Below are 22,417 nucleotides of genomic sequence, written 5' to 3' on the forward strand. Positions count from 1 at the left end.
TTTCTTGTTTTCCCCACGACCCGGTTTGTGGGTTTTTTTTTTCTGGGGGTGGTGGGGTGGGGGTTGGTGGAAGAATGTGTGGCCGGCTGGGCTCGTCCTCTGCTTTTCTTCAAAATGCCGCTCAGGACACGCATCTTGTCTTGGCTCGGCCCCCTCGCGCCTTTCATTGACATGTCAAGTGCCGATAACCTGGGAGTGAGGCGGCGAGCTATTTCATTATCCTTAGGTGGAAGAGCGCTGTGTCCTCAAAGTGACAAGTGACTTCTGGTACGATTGTTTAGCGGGCTTCTGAAAACAAACAAAAAAAGCAGCGGAGGTGTTCATGTTTACCACGGTAGTCCTTAAATTACTGGCAGTATTTTTCCTTGCAGTTCTGTCATCGGTAACAGAAGAACAAAACAAAAACCAGCAACTTTTTGCTCCTTGAAGTGGTGATATGTGTTTGAGTCCTCTGTGGGTTGAGTGAAAGCAAGATGTGTTTCTAAAACTCATTTAAATAAAAACTCCAAAACCTAAATTATGGATTTGTAAGTGGCTTCTCAAGCTTAAGTGTTATAGGTATGAACCCCTGTGTGCTTCTGCTGTGAACCAGCGTTGGGTTTTTTTTTTGTCTGAGGAAAATACTCTCCTGCGTACTGTATGCAGTCTGCTTAGGAGATGAGGATGTTGCACAGTATGTCTCGAAAGAGGGAAAACTACAAACCCCACCCTGAACTTCCAAGCAAGAGCTAGAATGCATAGTTCTATTTGTGTGTTGGAGAAATGCTTGAAAAGGGGAGTAACCTGTGCTCAGAAGAATGTCAGTTTTGTGTTATGAAGTACCCATGCTTTTTCCTTTTTGTGTCTCAAACAGTTTAAAGCTAGAATGTGAAAAACTGGCCAGTGAGAAGACAGAGATGCAGCGACATTATGTCATGGTAAGCAAGCTGCATAACAAATTCAAAATGTCTATTAGCTTGGTATACTGAGACCGAAATACATTCGGATTGCTGGAGGCGAACAGAAAGATTATAGTAGCGCTGCTGTTGTTGAGGTTGCATCAGTGCTTCCGTTATAAATCCGTAGTTTCAGGGGTTTATAACTTGTTGGCAGCAGTTAGTTTCCGTGCAAAACCTGCTTTTTAACCTTTTAAGCGATTGGGGGTATTTCTTCCGAATGCTAGCAGATTACTTGTCAGCCCTTTAAAGCCGTGTACAACTTCCGTAGTGTACCTGGGGATGATGTTTTCACTTTTGCTGACTTCTCCCAATGATCATATCTCCGTAAAACGGTTAGGGATAGTATTTTTTTTCTGTGATGGGAGTAAGCCAAAATTGTACATGTAGGCATACAAACCTGAAGCCTACTTCCTAGAAGAACTGTTGCACCTGGGCAGCCGGTTCATTGTTTCACTAAATTCAGAATGGTAGGGATCTCAGCTGTGAAAGGGATTTCCTCAATGGTTGTGGTCTGCCTGGTTAAATAATGTGCACAGGAAGACATCTCTAAATACATAATTGCGTGATGGATCATGGTAACTCCAGAGGAGCTCTTGCTATCTGCTGTCTTGTACACCTATGACGGATTAGCCGTTTTCCATCTGTACGTGACAAATAACACCCTTGTATTTACAAAAAGAGTAAATAACCTTGAAAAATTCTTAACCAAGAGCACAAGCAAATGTTAAGGCTTGCAGTTGTCTTTTTCATGCCTGATACAACTATGTCTTGGAGATTGTTTAGTGCTAATATTACACACTGAACTGAGTTCGCCGCAATCCTCAGGCACGACAGGACATACTTAGATTATGTATCTGCTTTGGCTCTGAATTTCCATGCTCTCTCATTTTTTGCATCCCTGCAATTTAACTGCGGGTTTTTTGTGTTTTTAATTTAAAATATTGAATAACCGGTCTGTTAGACATTGCTGATTTATATGTGTGTCTGGCTTCAAGCACTTTGGGCGGGTTTTTTGGCATCTTTTATGTGTGCTAGGGAATAAAATCTTGAGCGTTTTCTGTGTGGCTTTTTTTCTGCTTCTAATCTTTAACTCTGGTTGTGATTACTTGTAACGATTTTTTTGTTGTCTGGTTTTTTCCTTGTTTTATGGCTGTTCTTTGTAAATTTGACATGAAGCAATGTAGATAAAGCAAAAAATGCAAAAAAAAAAAAAAGGATTGCTGTGAAATGCTCTTTCGAATTCCAGGAGCTCTTCAAGGCCAATAAATGTTTTTAGGTCTGTATGTCTTTGTACAGATGATGTTTGAGTCAAAGTGAATTTTGGAATGATTTTCACAATTGCAAGGTCTAATAGAGTCATCTTCTTCTTTCTTAGTATTACGAGATGTCCTATGGGCTGAATATAGAGATGCATAAACAGGTAGGTAGATAATTTGTTTTGTGTAAGAATGCTCTGTATAATTTCTCCCATCAGTCTTAAAACAGATCTGTATTGTGTGTGACTTGCTTTAACTGCATGCTTGAGTGCATTGGAAATTTTTTTGTACTTAACCTGGCCCTGAAACTTCCATCTTGTTGTATGGTGTACAGGCTTTGCGTAGGTTACGGTCTTGGCTGCCGGTTGTGCGTTATTCGGTTGACTTTCCACATGCAATCTCCTCATGTGCAAGTGGTCCTGTACTGCACGGGGAGGGTGTATGTGAGTAGGGACGGGTATGTGGGTTGTACCTTCAGATCGGTCTGACCTCGAACCTTTGGGGTTTACATTTTGGGATGACAGCTACATCACGAATGCGTATTAGGTGTCGAGGGATTTGTATTTGCAAGTGGAAAAGACTGTTCTCTTCGGTTAACCTGGACTGATCTAAGCTGGAGCTGCAAAAGCAATTGATGCACTGCCGTGTTCCTGTTTCCCTCAGGCTGCTTACTCGGACCTTTGTCCAAAACCAGTGTCTTAGCATCTCAAACACTAAAGAGTAAATGAGCTTTCTGCGAGGATGTTAGCATGCTTGGTTTTGTGCCTTGAAATCTAGCACTTAGGCCAAGATTAGCAGGAGATTAGTCAGATGGAGCATGGTAGTGTAAATCAGAGTTTCTTATTCGGTAATGTGTGGTTTTAACCTTCTCTGGGGGAGAATGAATTAAACATCTGACCTCTTTTCCAGTGAGAGAACTTTTTGTATGGTGGAGTTTAATACTGACAACTCATTTTAGCAAACGGTAGAGCAATTCACCAGCATTGCTGGGGAGTGTAAACTGCAGAAATAAAGAAATGGTTGGATGGGAGAAGAAGCACTATCTGAAAGTTGGTTTGTATGCATTTCTGTTCAGAGTTAGGGATTTGGAACTTCTCTGGGTTGTGGAAATAGGATTTCTTTATCTTGTTGAGAGCAGACATACAAGTGAAATGTTTTTTCATGTTATTTATTATTCATTATATTTTGTATTCCATTAGCATCTCAATGCCAGAGTACTGATTAGGGCCATTTGCACTAGATGGCATACAAATATGAAGACGGTGGGATTTCCTGTCTCAAAGCATTTTGCGTCCGCAGCTCCAAACTTATGGGACCTTGTTACATACATGTTATTTTACAGACGTATATCTAGACCTGTTGAATTCAGATGTTCTCCTCACAGGTACCATGAAGACTCAACAAGTGCGTTTAATGAATGGTTGAGAGGAAAAGGCTGTGATTGCAGCTGATCAGATTGTACGTACGTGGTGACTCTGGACCTGATTCAGGTCACGGGTGCTGGTGGAAAAACTGGTCACTGACTCTTGGAGGTGTTGGGTCTGTTCTCAAATGAATAGCCAGATTGTTTCAGGTGCCATTTAAAAAAACAGAAAAGACAAAACAAAAACCCCAAACAAAAAAAACCCCAATCAGTAAAGCATGAGATATGGAAACAATTCGCAAAGACTAGAGTCCTTATAGGCCACCTACGTAGCAAATTCTTACAGGCATTTGAAAGCAAGCATCGCAGTCAAACCTGTTTATATTTCTAGGTACCCAGTTTTTACAGCAGTTAGTTGTATGTAGACTTACACTGACTGCATAAAATTCTGTGGGACAAAATCAGCTTGCAAGTGCAGTGTGTAATTAAATTGTATTAAGTGGGGGGAAAAAACCCCACATTAAAAGCCCTTTTAATTTCTAAATGCTTTACTTCAGAAATTGTATACAGTTATGGTGATGGAGTTGTCAGTGATATTCTGGAGAAATTAAATACTTAGTTACACCTAAGTGTGGGGATTAAAAAGGACTAGGTTTTAATTAAACACCTTTTTCCATTAGTGTTCAGTCTGTTCAAATTAGTATTTTAAGTATCGTACTCTCATGCAAAACACTTAAATATTTTGTCAGATGTTGGTTCAAATTAGCTGCGGCTAAGAAACTTGTTTGCTATCATTCTTAAATCTGATAACCAATTTCATATCTCTCATGTCTCCCCTTCTATTGCCACAGCGTTTGGGTTTTTTTTTTCCTTTCTCTTTTTGCTCCAGCAACTGCAAAATACTTCCCATCTTGCTTTATGATCACAGCACTAGGGTCCAATTTGGTATATTATATAGATAGCATTGATTGCTTCATTTGATGTATGCGAAGCTTTTTTAGTCTTCCACCTTAAATTCCGTTCTCTTCCTCTCTCATCTTTGAATTTTACTCGGCTGAAATTGAGCGATTCACCTCCTCCCCCCCCTTCTCCTCCACATTATGAAATACAGACAGCCCTGCAAACCACCTACTTATTATATTTTCTTTCTTTTTTTCACTTTAGCACAGAGGCATATCTGTCTTTATTTGTTTTTCTGGGCAGACAGCCTTGGTTCCTCTCAGGTTCTTTTCCAGATGTACTCGCTGGATGCCCTTGTAATGGAAAGCAGGCAATAATGCAGTGAAGTTGCCCTTCGGCGTAATTGGGCCTAGTTCTCAAGATCAGGTTAGGCTTATTCACTTATTAGATTTGCGTCTCAAAGGGTTCAAGAGCAGGACTCCCTGGAGTCCTTGGAAGTACCCTAGTAATTGGTGGCCCTGATATTGGAAACCTTTGTGTATTTTTCTGTTAAAGCTTCTGTTCTTCTTGGCTGCTCCCAGCCACAGAGTATTTATTTTTAGAGAAATTTTTCACTGGAACAGAAAATGATGGCTGTGATGGAGTCATGACTCTGTGACTTAGCAAATTGATAAAGGGATAAACGCGCAGAGAGCAGCGGTAGTGAGTGTGCCTGTGTGTCCAGGGGGGGGGAGAGGGGGAAAGAGCATCTCTTTTCCCACCCCTCGTGTGATGCTCATCATCAGTCATCCTGTGTTGATTTTGATAGAAGACTATTAAAGTGAAACCTATGGGGAATTTGTCATTCTGAAAGGAAAGCTAATGTAATTAGTACCAATTAAAGTACATTTAGTAAATTGGATTTAATCTTAATTAAGCCTGCATAATGTTGCCAATTTTTAACAATTATGTTTGAGAACATAATTAATTTAAATTTTGGTAACTGAGTAAATAGCATTATACTGGTAGAATTAGTCATTTGTATTTTTTCTTAAAGACAAGTGTGGGGTATGTTGTGACATGTGGTGTTACAGTCTAAAATAGTAAGTTAATTTTTGATTTTCTGTTCTAGGATCAATAGAGCTTCAAAATAGACACATTCCAAAAAAAAAAAGGCATTGAGTTGAGGGGTTTTGGGTTGCATTATGAACAGATACTTCCCTACAGTTTTAAATTTCAATATTAGCATAAATATGAATGTTTGAGTGTGGTCTGAAGATTCTTACCCATTTCTTACTAAGTTGCTTTTTTAACATTTGTTTTTAAGAGGCTCAGTGGATAGTTTATGAATGAAGAGTTGACATGCTGCTCTGTGTTTCTAATATACTGTTGCTACTTGGTGGTGGTGGTCATTTGGTTTAATTTCTGAAATTAGGCTGTTTTAATGTTATGGTAAACAGTTTATTTAAATTGCTGTAATCAAACATGCTTGCTGAAGGTTTTAATTCAGAATGGTAATTATCGTTTAAAAGAAGTGTCTGTATTTGGCTACAGACAACGTATTTGTGAATGGGACTGATGGAAGGCATAAATAGGATACAGCATTCACTTTTTACTTCAGTTAAGTTTTTTGGAGGTGGCAATACGTAAATTCTGAGTCACTCTTTCTGGTTAGACCTCCGTCTTTGAACTTATTCACATGCTAGAATGTTGGATTTCAGCATTTTTGAAAGAAAATTCAGATCTTTTAAGAAGCTGAGTATTAAAAAATAAATGAAATGACTTTTTAAGATCACAGTTAAAAAAAAAAAAATCAGTCCAATCCATGTAAATTTTATTACAAGACTTGGGCAACAAGCATTTGAGTGCTGCTAAAATATTAATTGGATAGAAATGAAAGGGCTCTGCTAGCTGATAGGATATCATAATCATAGCTGCAGTAGTCGATGGTAAATGATGATAAATGGCATTAGGAACCTTTTAGCAAACTGTAATAACTACGAGGAGGGAAGCAGTATGGATTTGCATTATATCTGATAGCCTCTAGTACCAAGTGGATTGCCAATACTGCTTGTTTAGCATTTTCTAAGGGCAATAGGATATTGATTTCTGACTTACAAGGAACGGCTCTATTTTCACCATTGAAAAGTATTGCAGGTTGTTAAGAAGAAATTGACTTGAAGAGGCCTGACTGCTGCCCATCATGGAGCAAATAAAGCAAAACTGCCGAAGCATGGTGGAGCAGCGAGATGGGGCCCTCAGCAATTTGTTGCTATTAATTTACCATGCTCGACAGCAAATCAATCGGCATCTACTTCATCTGCTGGAGAAAATGCTGTCCAGGGCAGATAAAAGGCCCTGCGTGGTACAGGGAATAGACTGGATTGGCCAAACGGAGGCTGCAGTTAATGTGTAAGTAAGTGAAATCAAGGCCACTGTTGCCGAGAAAGCTGTTTTTAATTAGGTTGGGGCTTTATAGTGAGCTATTTAAGAAAGTAGTATGGAGAGTAAGGGGAGATTTATTGCTGACTTGAGTTAATATATGGGCTGTACGACATCCCAGCCCTGAGTTTCCTTGCTTCTTAAGCCTTAGTAAATTATTTTGGTAAAGGGGTAAAGATGGGAATCAATTTGTTTAATTTAGGGCAGAGTTTTGACCGTTTTTCATCTTCATGGCCATAAAACACATATATCACAGAGAATTGGTTTGTATATGCGCTGTGTAATGGAAAAATACTCCTCTTTTTTTTTTTTTTTGGCAATGATCTGGGCTTGGTGTGAATGTGTGTGCATGCATGTGTGCACTTTTTTTTTTAACACAGTCAGTAGTTGAGAGTATATTGTCTTCCGTTCGAAGAATAGCTGGAAAGCCAGCTAAAATTATACCGGTTGAATTTGTTCTCCATTATAAACAGTAGGAAAGATTTAATAGAGATATAGGCAGTGGGTAGTCAGAACTGAACTGGAAAACTTCAAAATGAGAGAGATTAGAAGTGAAATTTTGAAGGCTGCAGCTCACACAGGACTATTAAGGAGGAAGAGAAAAACAAGTGGCTTTTCTATCAAAGTCGCAAAATGTAAAAAATAGGTTGTCAAATCAGTTTGACAACTGAGGCTTGTTTGTCCCAGTTTTAGGTTATTTAGCCTCTGTGAAGCCAGCAGAAAAGCTTAGAAGCTTATGAAAAGTTAGAAAATGTATTATTCTGCTGTTAAACCAGAAACCTTTTACTTGGTAATAACTGCTACGTTCTGAAATGAGATTCTGTGCTTTCTTTTCCTCATGATACAGACGTTAGACAGCCTTTCTGTGGAGAGGTCCTGTTAATTACTGGGAAGTTTGCTGTTTCCACTTCTCCACCAGTTACTGTTGAAATAACCTCTCCCCCCACAACTGCAGAATAACATGCATGAGGACAAGAACTTCCATTTCACCCTGGTTTTGGCTTTCATAAGCAAAGGAAAGTGTTATTTTCCCCCACTTGTTTCGGCAATTCAGACAGATGCTTAAGACACAGGAAGTAGCACAAAACATGCTGAGCAAACTTTTAAATTAAGACATACGCTCTGTTTTTACTGGCAAAAGGCTGTGCTCGACAGTGCTTAAACATAAAAGCATTTTTCTGTCTTTGAAAGATGCTAATTGCCGTGATGCTGCCTCACTGACTGTGTTAGTTTATGGGCCCACTTGTAGTTACAGAGGGGGCCAGTGGGGACCCTGTGGTTAGGGTTGCCTAACACCTTCCCCTATAAAAAAATTCTTGCAAATTTTTTTTTTTTTTAAATGCAAGAAACTCCATCACCTTTGCTGTTTGCATTAAGGGACGTCATTCTGGCAAGAACCCCCAGCCCCTTTTGGGCAGCGGTGGGGGAGAGGGAAGGCAGGGGGAGAGGTGATGTGTACCTCCCTCCGTCTGTCCGTCCGCAGCGGGAGGCCCCCCCTCCCGCCTGGCACCGCCGCTGGCTCTTCGGGTCAGCCAGCGGGGCTGGAAATACAACGCCGGCATAAGGCTCCCGCTGAACAGTCAGAACTTACTACCTGCCAGGAGAGGGAAGCTTTGTCACCATTTTGTATATAATAACTTTTGCACCATTTTGTGTGGTGAGATTTGCCTTCCTTTTGGGGGCAAAAAAGGAAAAAAACATTAATTAGCAGATAGGTTTCAAAGTGAGGTATCGGAACGCTGGGATGCCCAAGCTTTACAGCATTTGTGTAAGCTGATCCTGCCCCATTGTGTATGTGCATTGTGGTGCAGTTTTTAGTTATACACTCGCTGATCTCATTACCAGTTTTCCTAGAGGATCTCTTTCAGTGCACAAAATAGACGTTAGGAAAGTAGAATTAAGGCTGCAGAGGCGATTGTAAATCTGGCTTGAAAATGTTTGGCTGCTTGGCTCAGCAACTGAAATAACTTCAAACATAAGGATTCAAGCATGTGAAATAATTGCGATTGTAAGCTCCTCGAGGCAGGGATTCTGATTTCAGTTTATGTTAACAAAAAGTGAAGGGGGTGCTCACACAGGTCAGTCACGGTGTATACCATGGACTCGGTGCATTAAAGCCAGGAGACAGATGTCACTCTTAACACCAAGGCTGCCAAACGTTGAGAATTCAGACTTACCAATTTGGTCTTACTTTTTTTTTTTTTTTTTTTAATGAGAAGATATGATGTGCTATTTGTGGACATAATAGAGAACTGTGTTTATCACAGATGTGGGCCAGTTTGTGAACAGTGCGATTGTAGTTGTTACAGAAGTCACTTCTTTTGCTGTCTGCAGATTGAGCACATCTGTTGCCGCTGACTTTCAGAAAACCTATTTAGCCACAAGGCGCAGCGGGAGCAGAACAAAGATGATAATGTGAAACACAGGATGTATAAACCGATACTTGAATTAACTAACAGATGACAATACTTGACGCCGAACTTATCTATACTCAAGAAATGCTATTCATAGAAAAAAAATGAACGTTTGAATTAAAAATTAGTCTTTATTTTAAAATACAAAAATAGGAAGTAGTTTTAAGAATACCTATTTGTCTCTCTGTTTATCTGTATATTTTTACAGGTTTTGTCTTGGTTCAAGATGATATTTGTACAGTTCCACTGGTACCTTGAAGTACTACTTCTGTAAATTTTTTACGTTGATACCGTTTATCTTAGTGGTGGCACAAACTCTGTAGTTCAGTGTAGCAGGGAGCGATTTGACACAATGTCAAAAGGAGGTGTCCATAACTTTTTTTTTAAATAATGTTTTTTAAATATAACTGGAATATGTCACAAATAGTAAACAGAACTCTAAATAGTGCTTTCTTGCCTGCGTGGATAGGATTTAGACATAAGGAATCATCTTTCCTAGCCCAGGACAGGTACGTAATGCTCTGGTATTGAACGCTGTGGTGTTATGGCTAAGGTGTTAAATGTACAGATGTCAGGCAAGTCAAAGTTATAGTCTCCACGGTAAACCTGAAATGGTCTCTTTATGATTATGTATTTGCAAGGTATGCTGTATTGCCAACTCCAAATGTTAAGTCATGCCAGTCCCCAGAATATCATGAGATTGGCTTAAAATTAATCATGAGATAAAAATAACAAATTTGGGGTTCTTTTTATTTTCTTTCTAATTTTAAGCTGTCAAACTGGACTTGCCTCATGCTTCTTAGTTTTTCATTCAGTATTCTCCCATAATAATTTTTCGTGAGTAAGGAGTGAAATGTCCCAAGATTCACGATAAAGTCAAGGGAGCTGGGTATGAGAAACAGCTGGCAACTTTTGTCATAATTTCCTATTCTCAGAAAATGTGTGAGGTTTACTCTCCTAAGAAAAAATAATACCAAATTAAAAATATATACATACTCTTTCTGGAATTGCTTGTTAAGTTTTTGTGGGTCATACATCATAGCCTGTTAAGTTTTTGTGGGTTATATATCATAAGATGGCACAGATACGCTGCTGGCAATTCCCCTTTCTGTGTTAGAAGGTGAGGGAACACAGGACATCGTTTTGAGTGGAGGTCTTCTAACTTGGCCTCTCTCTTTTGGTCTGCTTAAATGGTTTCTCTGCAGGATCTTACACTGCCAGAGGTTTCTGACATTTGCTGGATGAGTTTCAACTTCTTCAAAGGAGAAAAACCTTTCACTGTTATGTTTGGGATGTGGAACACTGGCAATGAGAACGTGTGCTTTTCTTTTTTCTTGTGTTTGCTTAAAAACCTCAGCAGAGCATCTCACAGTTGAGCAGAAGTCAAAATCTGTCCCCTTCATGCTATAAAGAATCTGCATGACAATAGGTCCTGCCACTAGATTTTGTTTGGCATGTGTTGTGTACTGTGCACATGTTGTACATGATCACTGAGAGCATTTAATTTTTTAAAAAGCTGCTCTTTCCTCCAACTTAAATACAATAAACTTCTCTTGTATTTACTCTGTCTGCTTATGTGCTTATGTGGCTTCTCTTAGTGTCTCAGTTGTTTGGAGAATTTGCAATTGCAAAAAAACCCCTCTGACCCTGTCCTGGGTAGCCGGTGATGGAGTGGCACTGTATAGAGGGTATGGTGAGGCTGCTGATAAGACATCACCTGGGTTTCAGTTACAGGCGTAGCCAGTGATGCAGGTTTACTATGGCAGAAGTGTACTTTGGAAAGCAAAGGGGCCCCTTTCCCCTTGATTTTTCGGACTTTGAACCCAAAACCAACAAATCAAAACACAGCAGGGCCAACGCATGCTCTCTGCAAATACTTAATAAAGCATTGTGGTACTTGTAGGGAGTGACAGCAAATACTATAGAAATTTAACTGACAATTTTAAACCCAAGAACAACAGCAAATAGGTCTAGTCTGGGTCTGTTGTGTCCTCAAGGCAGACAGCTTTCTCAAAACTCATTACGGGGTGTCCATGGGGTTACAGTGACAGACTCAGCAGGGGATGAGGGAAGAGCAGGTAACCTGAAGCCGACTGAGCTGGCACAGTGATGTGATCCTTGGTCCCCCCTTGCAGCGCTGGGAGGAGGCTTGTGTGATGTTGCATGGACCTCAGTGTTTGGAAAGTCTGGGTTGCAGGATGTTCTTCTTGACAGTTGCTCAATGGCTGAAACCATCGTTTACCACGTTAACATGACAGCATTATTTAAAATTAATCATAAGACAAATTGGAGTGAATTTTTAGCTGGGGGTTGTGGGAGAAGGTAGCATTTTGATCACTCATTTTCTTTCTCGTGTCTCTTTGCTTCTCGGCAGGAGTGGTGGAACTTCATTTTTGCTCATTCTTTATAACGCAGATAGCTAACTGAGGGCTTCTACGTTAATATATCTGGATATCCAGTTAACCTGTCTATCATGTAACTTCCGTTTGGTGGTCAACCGATTACTCCTATTTAGCATTTGATTCAAATTTTACCTTTTAAAACCATGGGGAAAGTGGAGCAATCATTGAGAAAAGTTTTTATCTTGGACAACCACTTTTTCTTATTTCTAACCTTTCACAGGAATGAATAAGGAGTTTTTGGCCATGCCTCATAGCTGAAACACTTGTGGGCTTCATTTTGAAAACACAATGGTGTTTTCCTATTAAGCTTTCCTATTAATAAATGCAAGGGAGACAAAATAACTGTAGAGCAGCCCAGCTAAGGGTTGGGGATGGGGGCACACGTGGACCTGGCAATGCTTGTTCACGCGTTTTCATGAAAGCTGCTTCACTGAGGGCTGTGCAGGGCCAGGTTTCTGTCAGTAGCTCTGGCAGCATCTCTGACCGGCTTCCTGTCTGCCTTGGGTTTGAGGTGGACAAGCCACCATCTAGCGGCCTGACAGCCAGGTAGCCAGTGGCAGCGTGGGCTCCCTGTGGTCGTTTGAATCCAGCAGTTGAGCCAAGCTATGTTGTGGTTTTGGCTTTGAGAGGGATGTGGGGCTCCGCTGGATTTTTATGGTGGCTGCAGGATGAAGGCTTCAGTACTCATCCTTTGTGAAGCACCGTGGGTCTGCAGAGAAAAGTCAGCATTGACATCTGTTCTGTTTCCTGCTCTGGATACCTGCAGATGCCTACCCAGAGGCTCGACTGCCTTGGATCTGGGGAGGAGGCCATTTTTAATTTAAAACGTGACAAATGAGCAGTTGTGGTTTCTCTGACTCTGAGCTCGTGCTCTGCAACACTTTGAAAGTCTCTTAACATTCTGTGCCTCTGTCTCCCTCTCTGAAATGGTGATGATATTTACATGATGGGGAGTGATGTAAGATTTAATTTGTTAACATCCATTATTAGATGAGAGGCTCTAGAGAATCACAGAATATTGAATGAATACGTATTTGCTGTGGAGGGAAGAGGACTCCTTCCAAACCCCTGTCTGCTGTGTAATGAGGTCCAGCAGTGCCTTAACTGCTATGGGATTTCCTTTGTCCTTATGCCCCAAAGGTTACCAGGAGATAACACTACAGGTACTTGAGTTGTTCTCCTGCCTGTTACTTGTATTTGGAGATAAAAGTTGGAAACAGGGGGGGCTGGTCTTGTGATAACATTTGGAGAAGAAAAGCAAAGAAATAAGGCCAAAGCTGGCCAAAACGCTTATGCTGGATTTTTGGTTTTAGGGAGGAGGCAGAGAACAAGGAACGATTGGAGGGAACTCATTAATTGGTTTTCTTCTCACATCTCCTATTTCCCTGCAGTACCATTCACTTTGTATGACAACCATCCACTTTCACAGTGCCCCCTTTGAAAGATGGCACTGTGCTGATGTGTAGAAGAGAGTCAGCTACAACACCCCTACTGTCTGCTTTCTGTAATTTTATAAAGCATGTGACTAGATACAAAGTAGGTGCCTCTTCTTAAAATATCAGTCCATAGTATTTGAATAACACAAGAAGATTGGAAAGACTGTGCATAAAATACACCCCGTATGTTTGTGTCAGCGTGTTAACAAAGGATAGATTGTTTATTCTTATACTCGACTTAACCAATAGGCTTTCTGTCCTAATTACAGAAAGCTGTTGCAGTCTGAGCATGTTGCTTATTTACAATTTTTATCAGTACTTCTTAATTTCTGGGGACAAACTGTATGTTTTCTTTCTCAGTCTTGTCCTAATCAGCAACAACTACAACAATAACAAAATCCAGGCATTTGTGAGAGTCTCTTGCTTATTTGTTGCTCTAAAACGTTTTCGGTGGAAGAGACACTGACTTCTCCAAACATCAAAAGACTTTTTATGTCAGAGTTACTTGTTACGTATTTGTCCATATGTAAATATAGAGGTGTTACTCTTGAAAAGTAAATTGCATATAAGCTCTTGGTTTATCATTCAGGAGTGGCGTCTTGCTTCCTTTGCATCTCTCCACTTCCATGTGCTTCTAGAAATGGCTGTTCAGGAAAACAAAGCTAATAATGTGTCTTTTACGTGGATAACATGAGGAGAAAGGCATTTTCCATGCATCTCTACAAGGCACTTAGTTCTTTTCCCCCTGACAACTTTCCCTGGTTTATCTCTACAGACTGTTGATACCAAAACATGCATCCTGTTTCACTTGTTGGCAGCATAAGAAAAAGTCTTACAATTTTGTGCCTGTGGCATCCTGGAAATTTTTGGGCAATGGTTTGTTTCTGATGTTTTTTCTAAAACCACATTTGACTGAGGATGACAATTGTTCTTAGGTTTGATTGCGTAGATAGAGATATAAAGAGCAACAACACCACAAGATTGTACAAGAAGAGAGCCCCCATGAGCATACACGCGGGGTCATTTTTTTCTGAGGTTGTGGGTTTCTGCTTGAAGATGAGTTTTCAAATGTGTATACAAGATGCTTTTCAGACTAACATTAGCAGCCTTGTTATTATACACTTTCAAAACCTACCTCTGTAGAAAGACGTAAGACTTTCCTTTGCAAATACAAACGTGCAGCTTCTTTGCATATGCAACATTTTTTTTCAAACATGCCTTCAGCCAAATGGACATATAGGCCTTGTGAATGTATGAAATGATGATGTTTTGTCCTTTGTTTAGTTGCTCTTTACTTAGTTCTGTTTTCTGCCTGGAACTCAGGTGTGTATTTCTTATAAATCATTGATTTTTAACAAGTCTTTTTGTGTGGGTGAGAAGAATCCTGGGATAAACTTAGTTTACACATTTTCAAAGAAAAATGCCACTGTAAGTATGCACTGTATTAAGGTCATGAGGTTTGTTTAAGCCTGTGACAGAACCTGGAGAGCCTGAAAATCTGTAGACACAGGCAATACCTCTCCGTATTGATGTGAAGCAAAGCAGAAAGCTCCCAGGTGGATGAGATGCAGCCACCAGGGTCTGGGGCTTGGGGGGGGATCCAGGTGCAAGTTTCTGGACTATGCCTGTGAGACCCCAGACAAGCTGCTTTGACCACTGTTCGGCAGCAAGAGGGGAGCAATGCTGCAGATGCTTTTGCACCACTGGGCTGCAGGGCCAGCTGAATGAGGGCAGAGGGATGCTTACAGTATGTGGGGCGAGTTAAACGATTTGGCCAGGAGCCAAAGAAATCCAGCATGTATGGAGGGTAACTCATAGGGAAATGTTGACATCACGGATGTGTCTTAAATCTCTCACTGCTTGAAGGCTGAGACACCAAAGTTGGTGCTGCCAGGACACGCTGCCTTGGCTTGGTAGTCTCAGAATCACTTTTTGGAGAGTGGCACCTAAACTTTCTTTTAAAGTGTAAGCATAGTGTGGATTTTTCTTAAACAAAAAATGAACAAAAAAGCTGGAGAAGGCAATGCTCTTGGTTCGTCTTAGTTCAGCTACTTTTCTGTCTACTAGCAAGACCCACGTTTCTTCTCTCCCAGGAGAATGACTGGGATACCCAGCAGAAAGCTGTCTGGTTTGCGTGAGACCCTTAATGGTTCAGTAGAGCTGAAAGGAGAGAGATGCATGCTGTGCTGTCGCCCTGGAAAGACTGGCCAGCTGGAAGGAGTTGTGCTGGGTTCCAGTTCCTGCCCCAAACCCATTTACATGTTTTAGCCCATGGTGGTTTTTCATGTACGATGATTCTTAGCAGGAACTGGAAAAGGGACCTTATTTCTCCAGTGGAAGAATTGGGAGTATTTCCTTCCCAGAGTTCACAGAAGCCTATTAGACAGGGTGTTCTAGGAGGTGGGAAGGAGAAGTAAATAAAGACTTAAAGTCATGTATATAATGCTCTGATCAGAGTCTTTAACCACTAAGCTATTACATAGAAGTCTGTATGTTCTCCACCCCTTTTTTTTTTTTAATATGCTGCTGCTGTATTTTATGTGGGAATAATTCCGGCAGTGGTTCTCAGCTCCCTGGGGAACATGGGTGGAGAAGCATTGAGTTGGGGGAGTTACAGGGGGAGGGTGTGTGCAGGGCTTAGCTGTGAGCTGGATGCCAAAGAGCTTGGTCTTGTCGAGCCAAAGACTCTTCTGAACATGTCTGGAAAGGGGACTCAGCGGGGTTAATGGGGACCTTCAGTGCTGGAGATGGAGACTCCTATGCACCTCTGGTGACCTCAGCACTGCGTCATTCCTGAGTGGGGAGGCAAGGGGGTGAAGATTGTAGTTTGGGATTTTAATGATAAATTCTTGCGGTGCTCCAGCCTTTATATTTGATGTGCCTTTTTTTTTAAGATGCAAAGGTACATTTATATATCTATAGGTATGGGTAGGTGCCTCCTGTTGAATTGTTGAAAAGAAGAATTCTTGAAAATCTTCTTGAGCATCTGTCAGTTGCTGACTTTCTGCCTGAATTACATGTGTAGTCTGCTTAGGTATTTTTAAAAATCCCATTGCATACCTTCTGGAGACTTCACCTCTGGCTTTCACTGCTTCAGTTCTCTGTCTGGGAAGTGGAAGTAATACTATTTCCTGAACCACAATCCTTAACCACAGAGGAGTTTTTGGAGAGCAATATGTTAAGAAATGGGAGGTGAGGTATTATTACATGGGAGTCACTTAGAAGTGGCTGTGTTTATCTCTTTGGATTGTAAGATGCTTGGGGCAGGGTGCTCTTTCCCAAGACAGTTTTGTCCTTGTTTTGCCTCCCATGTGAATTCTGCTGTTTTTCCCATCCCAGCTGCAATTAGCATTGCAGTAGCAGTGAGGTACCTTTCAGCGGTAATGCAGTCAATGCTTTGATTTGTATTAAGGAAGTTTGCCCTTGGTAATCTATCTTCTCAGCCTCTGTTCTCCATCTGGAAAATGGGATAATACTACTTTTTTACCTGGGTGGGATTTTTTGGGGAAAACCGAAACAGACTTTCCTACACTGTGGTAGCAGGTCTCTACCTTCTTCCTGCATGCCCAAACCTTGGCAAATGCCAGGGGTGGGGCTTGTTGCTATATGTGCAGTGGTTGCAGCACAGTGGGATCTTGATTCTCTTGTGCAAGCAATTATTTTGTAAAGTTAGGGAAAATACAGGGTTTGTTAAAACTTTCTGTGCCTCCTGGCTCTATGCAGAATTAGTCTGAGGTAAGCTCTTGGTGTAGATCTCAAGTAGCTAGTTTCCCAGTCTCTTTTTAACCTTATTTGAATGTCTACCTGCACCATTAGAGAATGAATCTGTACAAGGCTCTTTCCTGATTTATTTGTTGCAGAGATTGAAGGAAGATAATGACAAATCTGAGTTGTCAAAAGATCAGGCAAACCAGCTTAGTAGTCAACAGTGAGGATCACAGCTTTGGTTGAGTCTTCACTCCTCAGCATGTGAATACCTGATGTGTGAGAAGCTGTAAATGTAGTTTTGAGCATAAAGGCAAGTTGGACTTTGGAAAAGAAATATAGTCTGAGGGCTGTCTTCAACATAATATAGGAGGAAGATTTGATAGCTGGTGCTCTCCACTGAAACACTGCTGAGCTTTTCCACTTTGGTGAAGCAGTGGGATTTAGATGGTAAAGTAGGTCACTTTCTCTATCCAAGCATCACTTTGCCGCTACCTTTCTTGGTTACCCTTCCTCAGAAGGGTGCTAATTTTGGAGGCAGAACAGCTGTGAATTTAGCAAGACTATAATATCTCTCAGTGTACAGTCTCTAGTCAGTAGAACTCGAGAAAGCCTAATTTACAACCATATCAAATGAGGTCTACACAGGTTCTGTGGTGGATATCGAGAGTAATTTTGTATTGCTTTGGGCTGCATTGGTGGAAAATGGCAACTATTTTTAAAACTTTGTTTACAGGTACAGAGTTAACATAAAGTGCTTTTTGGTGCATGTGGATGGTGTTCAAGAGCATGACTGAAGTACTCAAAGGTGTGCTTTAACCACCGTTGAACAGACGTGCTCAGGTCCTGCCAACGGAGGAGTCAGCAAGGTTTTACTGTGCTGAGTATTTCTCCAGCTCCTTGGGCAGTTCTGCAGCTAATTTAAGGCAACTTCATTTTTGTGTTCATGAGCTGAAGTTATACTTGTGACGGTAAAGTCACTGTATCTTTTGTTGGTGGCTGTTAAAAAATAAGATTTTCTCACTTCTCTTTCCTTTGCTGGCACCTACACAGCATGGTATGTTACAGTAGTGAAAACTGACTTACTTCAATAAAGAAATCAGTCATTTTGAACTGCCTTCCCTTTATATTAGAGGTTAATATTTTCTAACTTACTCTTTTATCTTCACTGAAGCTCACACAAAGGAAACAGAGTCTGAGGTATCCACTAGTCACCAAACGTACTTCCCTTCCTCCTCCCCCCGGCCTTTTCTGTTGTCTTTGTGAAAAACAGATAGTAATTATACACAAACAGGTTTGCAGTCAGTCAGTAGGTAGTTTAATGATTTTAAGGTTTCCTTTTTTGTATTCTGGCAAATTTCTAATGCAAACAGAATAGCACAACTAAGTCTCTAATTGTCATGGGAAGCTGCTGTTATGAAAGTGAATAATTATAATACTTTGTGCAAAACAGATTTTCATAAACCAAAATAGATACAACCTCTGTGTATTTTTGTGGGTAAAAATGCTAGCATTTGAATGAGTATTTTTCATATAAATGCTTGCCTGAAACCTTTTTGATTAAAAGGGTGGCAAGATTACAGACCTAGCAAACTAAATATGAAATTAACAAGCCCAGAGACTGCATTTTGGTAAACCATAGAATTAGTCCATGGCAAAAAGCCAGAGATCCATTAAAAAAAAAAAAAAAACAGGCACGGAAATGTGGTTTTGCTGTCTGTCATGCTGTCAGCTATAACCGAAAAAACACACGTTGTTTTATGAGCGTGTTTTTTTCACAGTTTTGACCACAGCAATTAATTTCTTCATCTGACCACTACCGAGCTAGTATGTCCACCACTAATGTACACCAGTTTTTATTTATTGTTTTGAATTCACTGTGTTACTGGGTATTGGTGATTTGGTTTACCAGATGATCTAACAGGTGGCTGTAAAGACTAGTCGAAACTTGCAGCTAAACCAGATCGTGATGCTAACCCGAGAGGTGAAAAGTTTAGGATGTGGTTGATAGCAATACGTCTTGGTTGCAGGGTAGCAGAGGAAGTGGAACAGAGTGCCTTCCCATGCCCAGAGAAGTATCGGTATCTGTAACAAGATGAGCAGCTTGCCAGGAGTGCTGCTCTGTGGTTTGCTCTCTTGACTGTGCTCTTGTTTTCTGACTCAAAGGAGTGTTCACAAAAAGTCTCAGCTTAAGAGGTTTTGTGTGTCTGAGACTGAAGTTTTTTGTGCACTTCAAGTGGGCAGAAGGTGGTATTGATAATGAAAGGGGTGAATCCCGCATTTGCGTTAACCCCACCGTAAACTGGGTCTGGGATGGGGTTTGTATTTAAAAAAAAAAATTTGGGGGGGGGCTGGGTTTTAACTTGGATAAGTTCCTTTCTCGGTTCGCCACAAAAATGCTAGCAGCACAAGGGTGGGATGAGCAGGAGTAGCTGGATTAGGGGAGAGCCTCTTCAGTGCCTGTTTTTATACCAATTTAAAGTGCATGTGAAGCTACAGCGCAAGTCTTCTCTCTATCTCAAGAGCACATACAGAGCAGTTGGTGGGTGCATAATCTGTATTTCTGGCCCAGACATCTTTATAGGGAGGTCATGGGTGCGAAATTGGACCAACTTTATGAAGGAATCCTGTTTGACTGATGCCTTTTCTGATAGTAACATGTTTGAGGAGAAATGTGTTGATATTATTATCACACAGTTGATCTGTTCCATTGAGTTGATTCTTTTCTCCTTTCATGTGCTTACATTTGACCTACTTTCCATGTTTTAGATGTTTTTATTAAAGTCTGTATGTGCAGTAAGGGCGTGCTTAACATATGGTGCATCTTGAGCATTTGTCTGAAATTAATGCAGTCCACAGTAGCTCTCTACACAAAGTGTGATCTCACAGGGAGTTACAGCACTGGAAAAGGTTTCATGAAATCTACATTTCCCAACCAGAGGGTTCTCCTTTGCTCCATGCCTCCTGTTCTGTTTTTTATGGCGTTTTCTTAAACTTTGTGTTTCTTTAAAAAGTTATTTTAAGTTGAAATCCCCTTGGATGAAGAGTATTTGAAAACTTCAATAATGCTGATGTAATTTAAAGATAAATGCCACTTAGTGTTGCTTGACTCAGAGTCTATCCTGGCAGGAGTTTTACTGGGGGAATGCCATTCAAATGAATTGAACATCAAGATGTTCTTAGCGTATCCAGCTGTCTTGGACAAGTGAATTTCCTGAACATATTAAGCATGCATGTCTTACAAATGTCTTAGCATTTGCTTTGCAAATGTGTCTTCTTAGGAAGGTTAAAAAGAGAATTGTAAACTGCCTGATTATTTTAGATGTACTTCACTAGTGAAACTACCACTTGCCAGATATTCACATGTTGAAGGATAAAATTATCTGTTCTTTCCTTGTCCTCCTTCACTTAGGGGAAAAATAGCAAGAAACCCCAGTTGCAGAAATGCTGAAATCCAAATAGAGTTATTTTCAGCAGAGGTAGTTATGATCCACAATGATTGAAATTATGAGCCATGACAATTCATACCAATATTTTCTCCTCAATAGGAGTCGGAGCTACAGACTGTTGTTTTCTTGTTGCTCTCAGGAAAGCAGCATTCTGCTGCATCAAGAATCCTTTCCTGTTGAGCTAGTCGTCACAGCAAGTGTTTTACTTAAAAAAATACTAGTATGAATCAGTATCATCTGAGTGGCGGCAGAGATGTGTGAAGTGATGGAACTTCCAGTCCTTCCTTGTTGGATGAATGCACTCAGTTCACCAGCTCCTCGGTACTGTCCCTCTTACTCTCAGGGCAACCTGTTCCAGAAGAAAGGAATTGGGATACTGACTGGCTGTGTCATCATATGCGCTATGGTGTAAGCCCCAAGTGACAAGGCTGGTGACGGTTCATTCTAGCTTGCCCATCCATAGGGTGCTGCAGTATGGAAGTTCATAGCTGGTGCTTCAGTAGAAATGTGCCATTGCCATCTCAAAACATGTGGAAATCATGAGTCAGCACCTGAAGTTGAAACTGGCATTTAAATTCAGAGTAAAAGAAAATGCGCCCTACTTATACAGCCTTAGTATTTTAGATAGCTTTCACTCGTTGAGTGTTGATTTAAAAAAAAAAAAGGCAAAAAAAAAAAGCTCTCTAGGTGGGAAAGGGAGAAAGGTGTCTTAAATGTAATCTGATTCTTAGATGATCACTTGATTCCAAAAACTGGGACTTGATAAAATGCCACCACCAAGTATGAAACATTTAGTTATTTTCAGAAAGAATTAACAAGTATCATACTTCCACTGGGTTTAAAAATTGAGATAGTAACGTGCCTTATTTGAATTTGTGTCATTGCAAGGATCCAAAATTGAAGCTTGATTATAACTTTGCTATAAAATCCACTGTACTATTCTTTCATCTCTTTCAGGGTGTTGTTAAAATCATGCTTTTGTGTACTGGCTTAAATGGGGCAGGATTTTTATCTATTACGTCAAATACAAGAATATGTTACCTTAACCTATGGAAATTGCATCTGAGTATTGCTTATTTTCATAGTACAACAGGAAGTCGCAATGGAAGAGGAGTTAGAATGTTGTTTCCTTTGTGTAGACTATTTTTCCTTGCAATTAATACCAGGTTTTTTTTTCTGGATTTCTTAAGCTAATTGATAGCTATTCACCACGTGGTGTGAAATTGCTGGGTAGGAAGAAGAGGTAAGGGATTGAAGGCGAAACATGACAAAGTTTTCAAACACTGTAAGAATTCTTGTAACCAGATGTAACAAATCCACTGAATAGATCAGTGTGCTGATACCTAGTATATATCTTTTCTGGGAGCAAACATAACCAAGTATGATTATCAGTGAATCAGGCTACGGGCTCCATCTTTAATGACCTGCAGGGCTGAGGCTGGTAAGCAAAGGAAACCAGAGGTGGAAGAGAAGTATCCTTGTTCCTGATGCAGAAGGGCTGATTCCTGGCCTCCAGACGAATCTGGAAGAAAATAAATTGAGTTCAGCAGTTACGTTGCTTTTCCTGTTTTTATGGGAGACTTCTGATTGCTGCTTTTATAAGTTTATTGATCAGCTTTATGTAGTTCATTAAAACCTGGAACAACACAACACGTGCTGGAGAAACTTAGATTTTCTTCTTTTTTTCAGACTATTACGTGCTACCATTGGTTGCAGTGTTTTCTGCAAGCTTCAAGACTGATCAGTAACTGGATGTAGTTAGATGTGACTGGAAGTCTGGCACGAGCTTCACAGTTCTCAACCGTGGTAGTGTATCAGCTTCTCAGTGATTAACATTTGGAGCATACTGCTCCAGAGTAAGCACTGTAGCCATAATACAGAAAGTGAAAGTAGGATAATGGGTGCCTAGAGCTACTTCTGAGTCTTCCTTTGTGTGTATTTGCAAATGAAAGGTAAGTGCTGGTGGGGATCAGAAGTGGACAGTGACAGCTCTATTTTGTAGAGGGGAAACGATTTTAGTGTTTATTTTGTGGTAACATTTAAAAAGAGCACCAGAACCCCCTTTCCTAAGCACTACATATGTAAATTTTAAAAGCATGGTTTCTTTTAGATTCACCTGCTAGCGGTTTTCAG

The 22,417-nt window shown here is 40.5% G+C and overlaps 1 protein-coding gene across 1 annotated transcript in view; it reads left to right on the forward strand.

The window, feature by feature from the left end:
* TLE4 (transducin-like enhancer of split 4) overlaps nucleotides 1–22,417 on the forward strand; it is a 170,455-nt gene that overhangs the window by 70,405 nt on the left and 77,633 nt on the right. Inside the window, exons 2-3 of the mRNA XM_009328188.1 lie at nucleotides 854–917; nucleotides 2,314–2,358. Of these exons, the coding sequence (XP_009326463.1) occupies nucleotides 854–917; nucleotides 2,314–2,358 (109 nt within the window). The remainder of the gene's footprint in view (nucleotides 1–853; nucleotides 918–2,313; nucleotides 2,359–22,417) is intronic.

The sequence above is a fragment of the Pygoscelis adeliae genome, unplaced genomic scaffold, assembly GCF_000699105.1.
Source record: "Pygoscelis adeliae isolate BGI_AS28 unplaced genomic scaffold, ASM69910v1 Scaffold45, whole genome shotgun sequence".
Lineage (NCBI taxonomy): Eukaryota > Metazoa > Chordata > Aves > Sphenisciformes > Spheniscidae > Pygoscelis > Pygoscelis adeliae.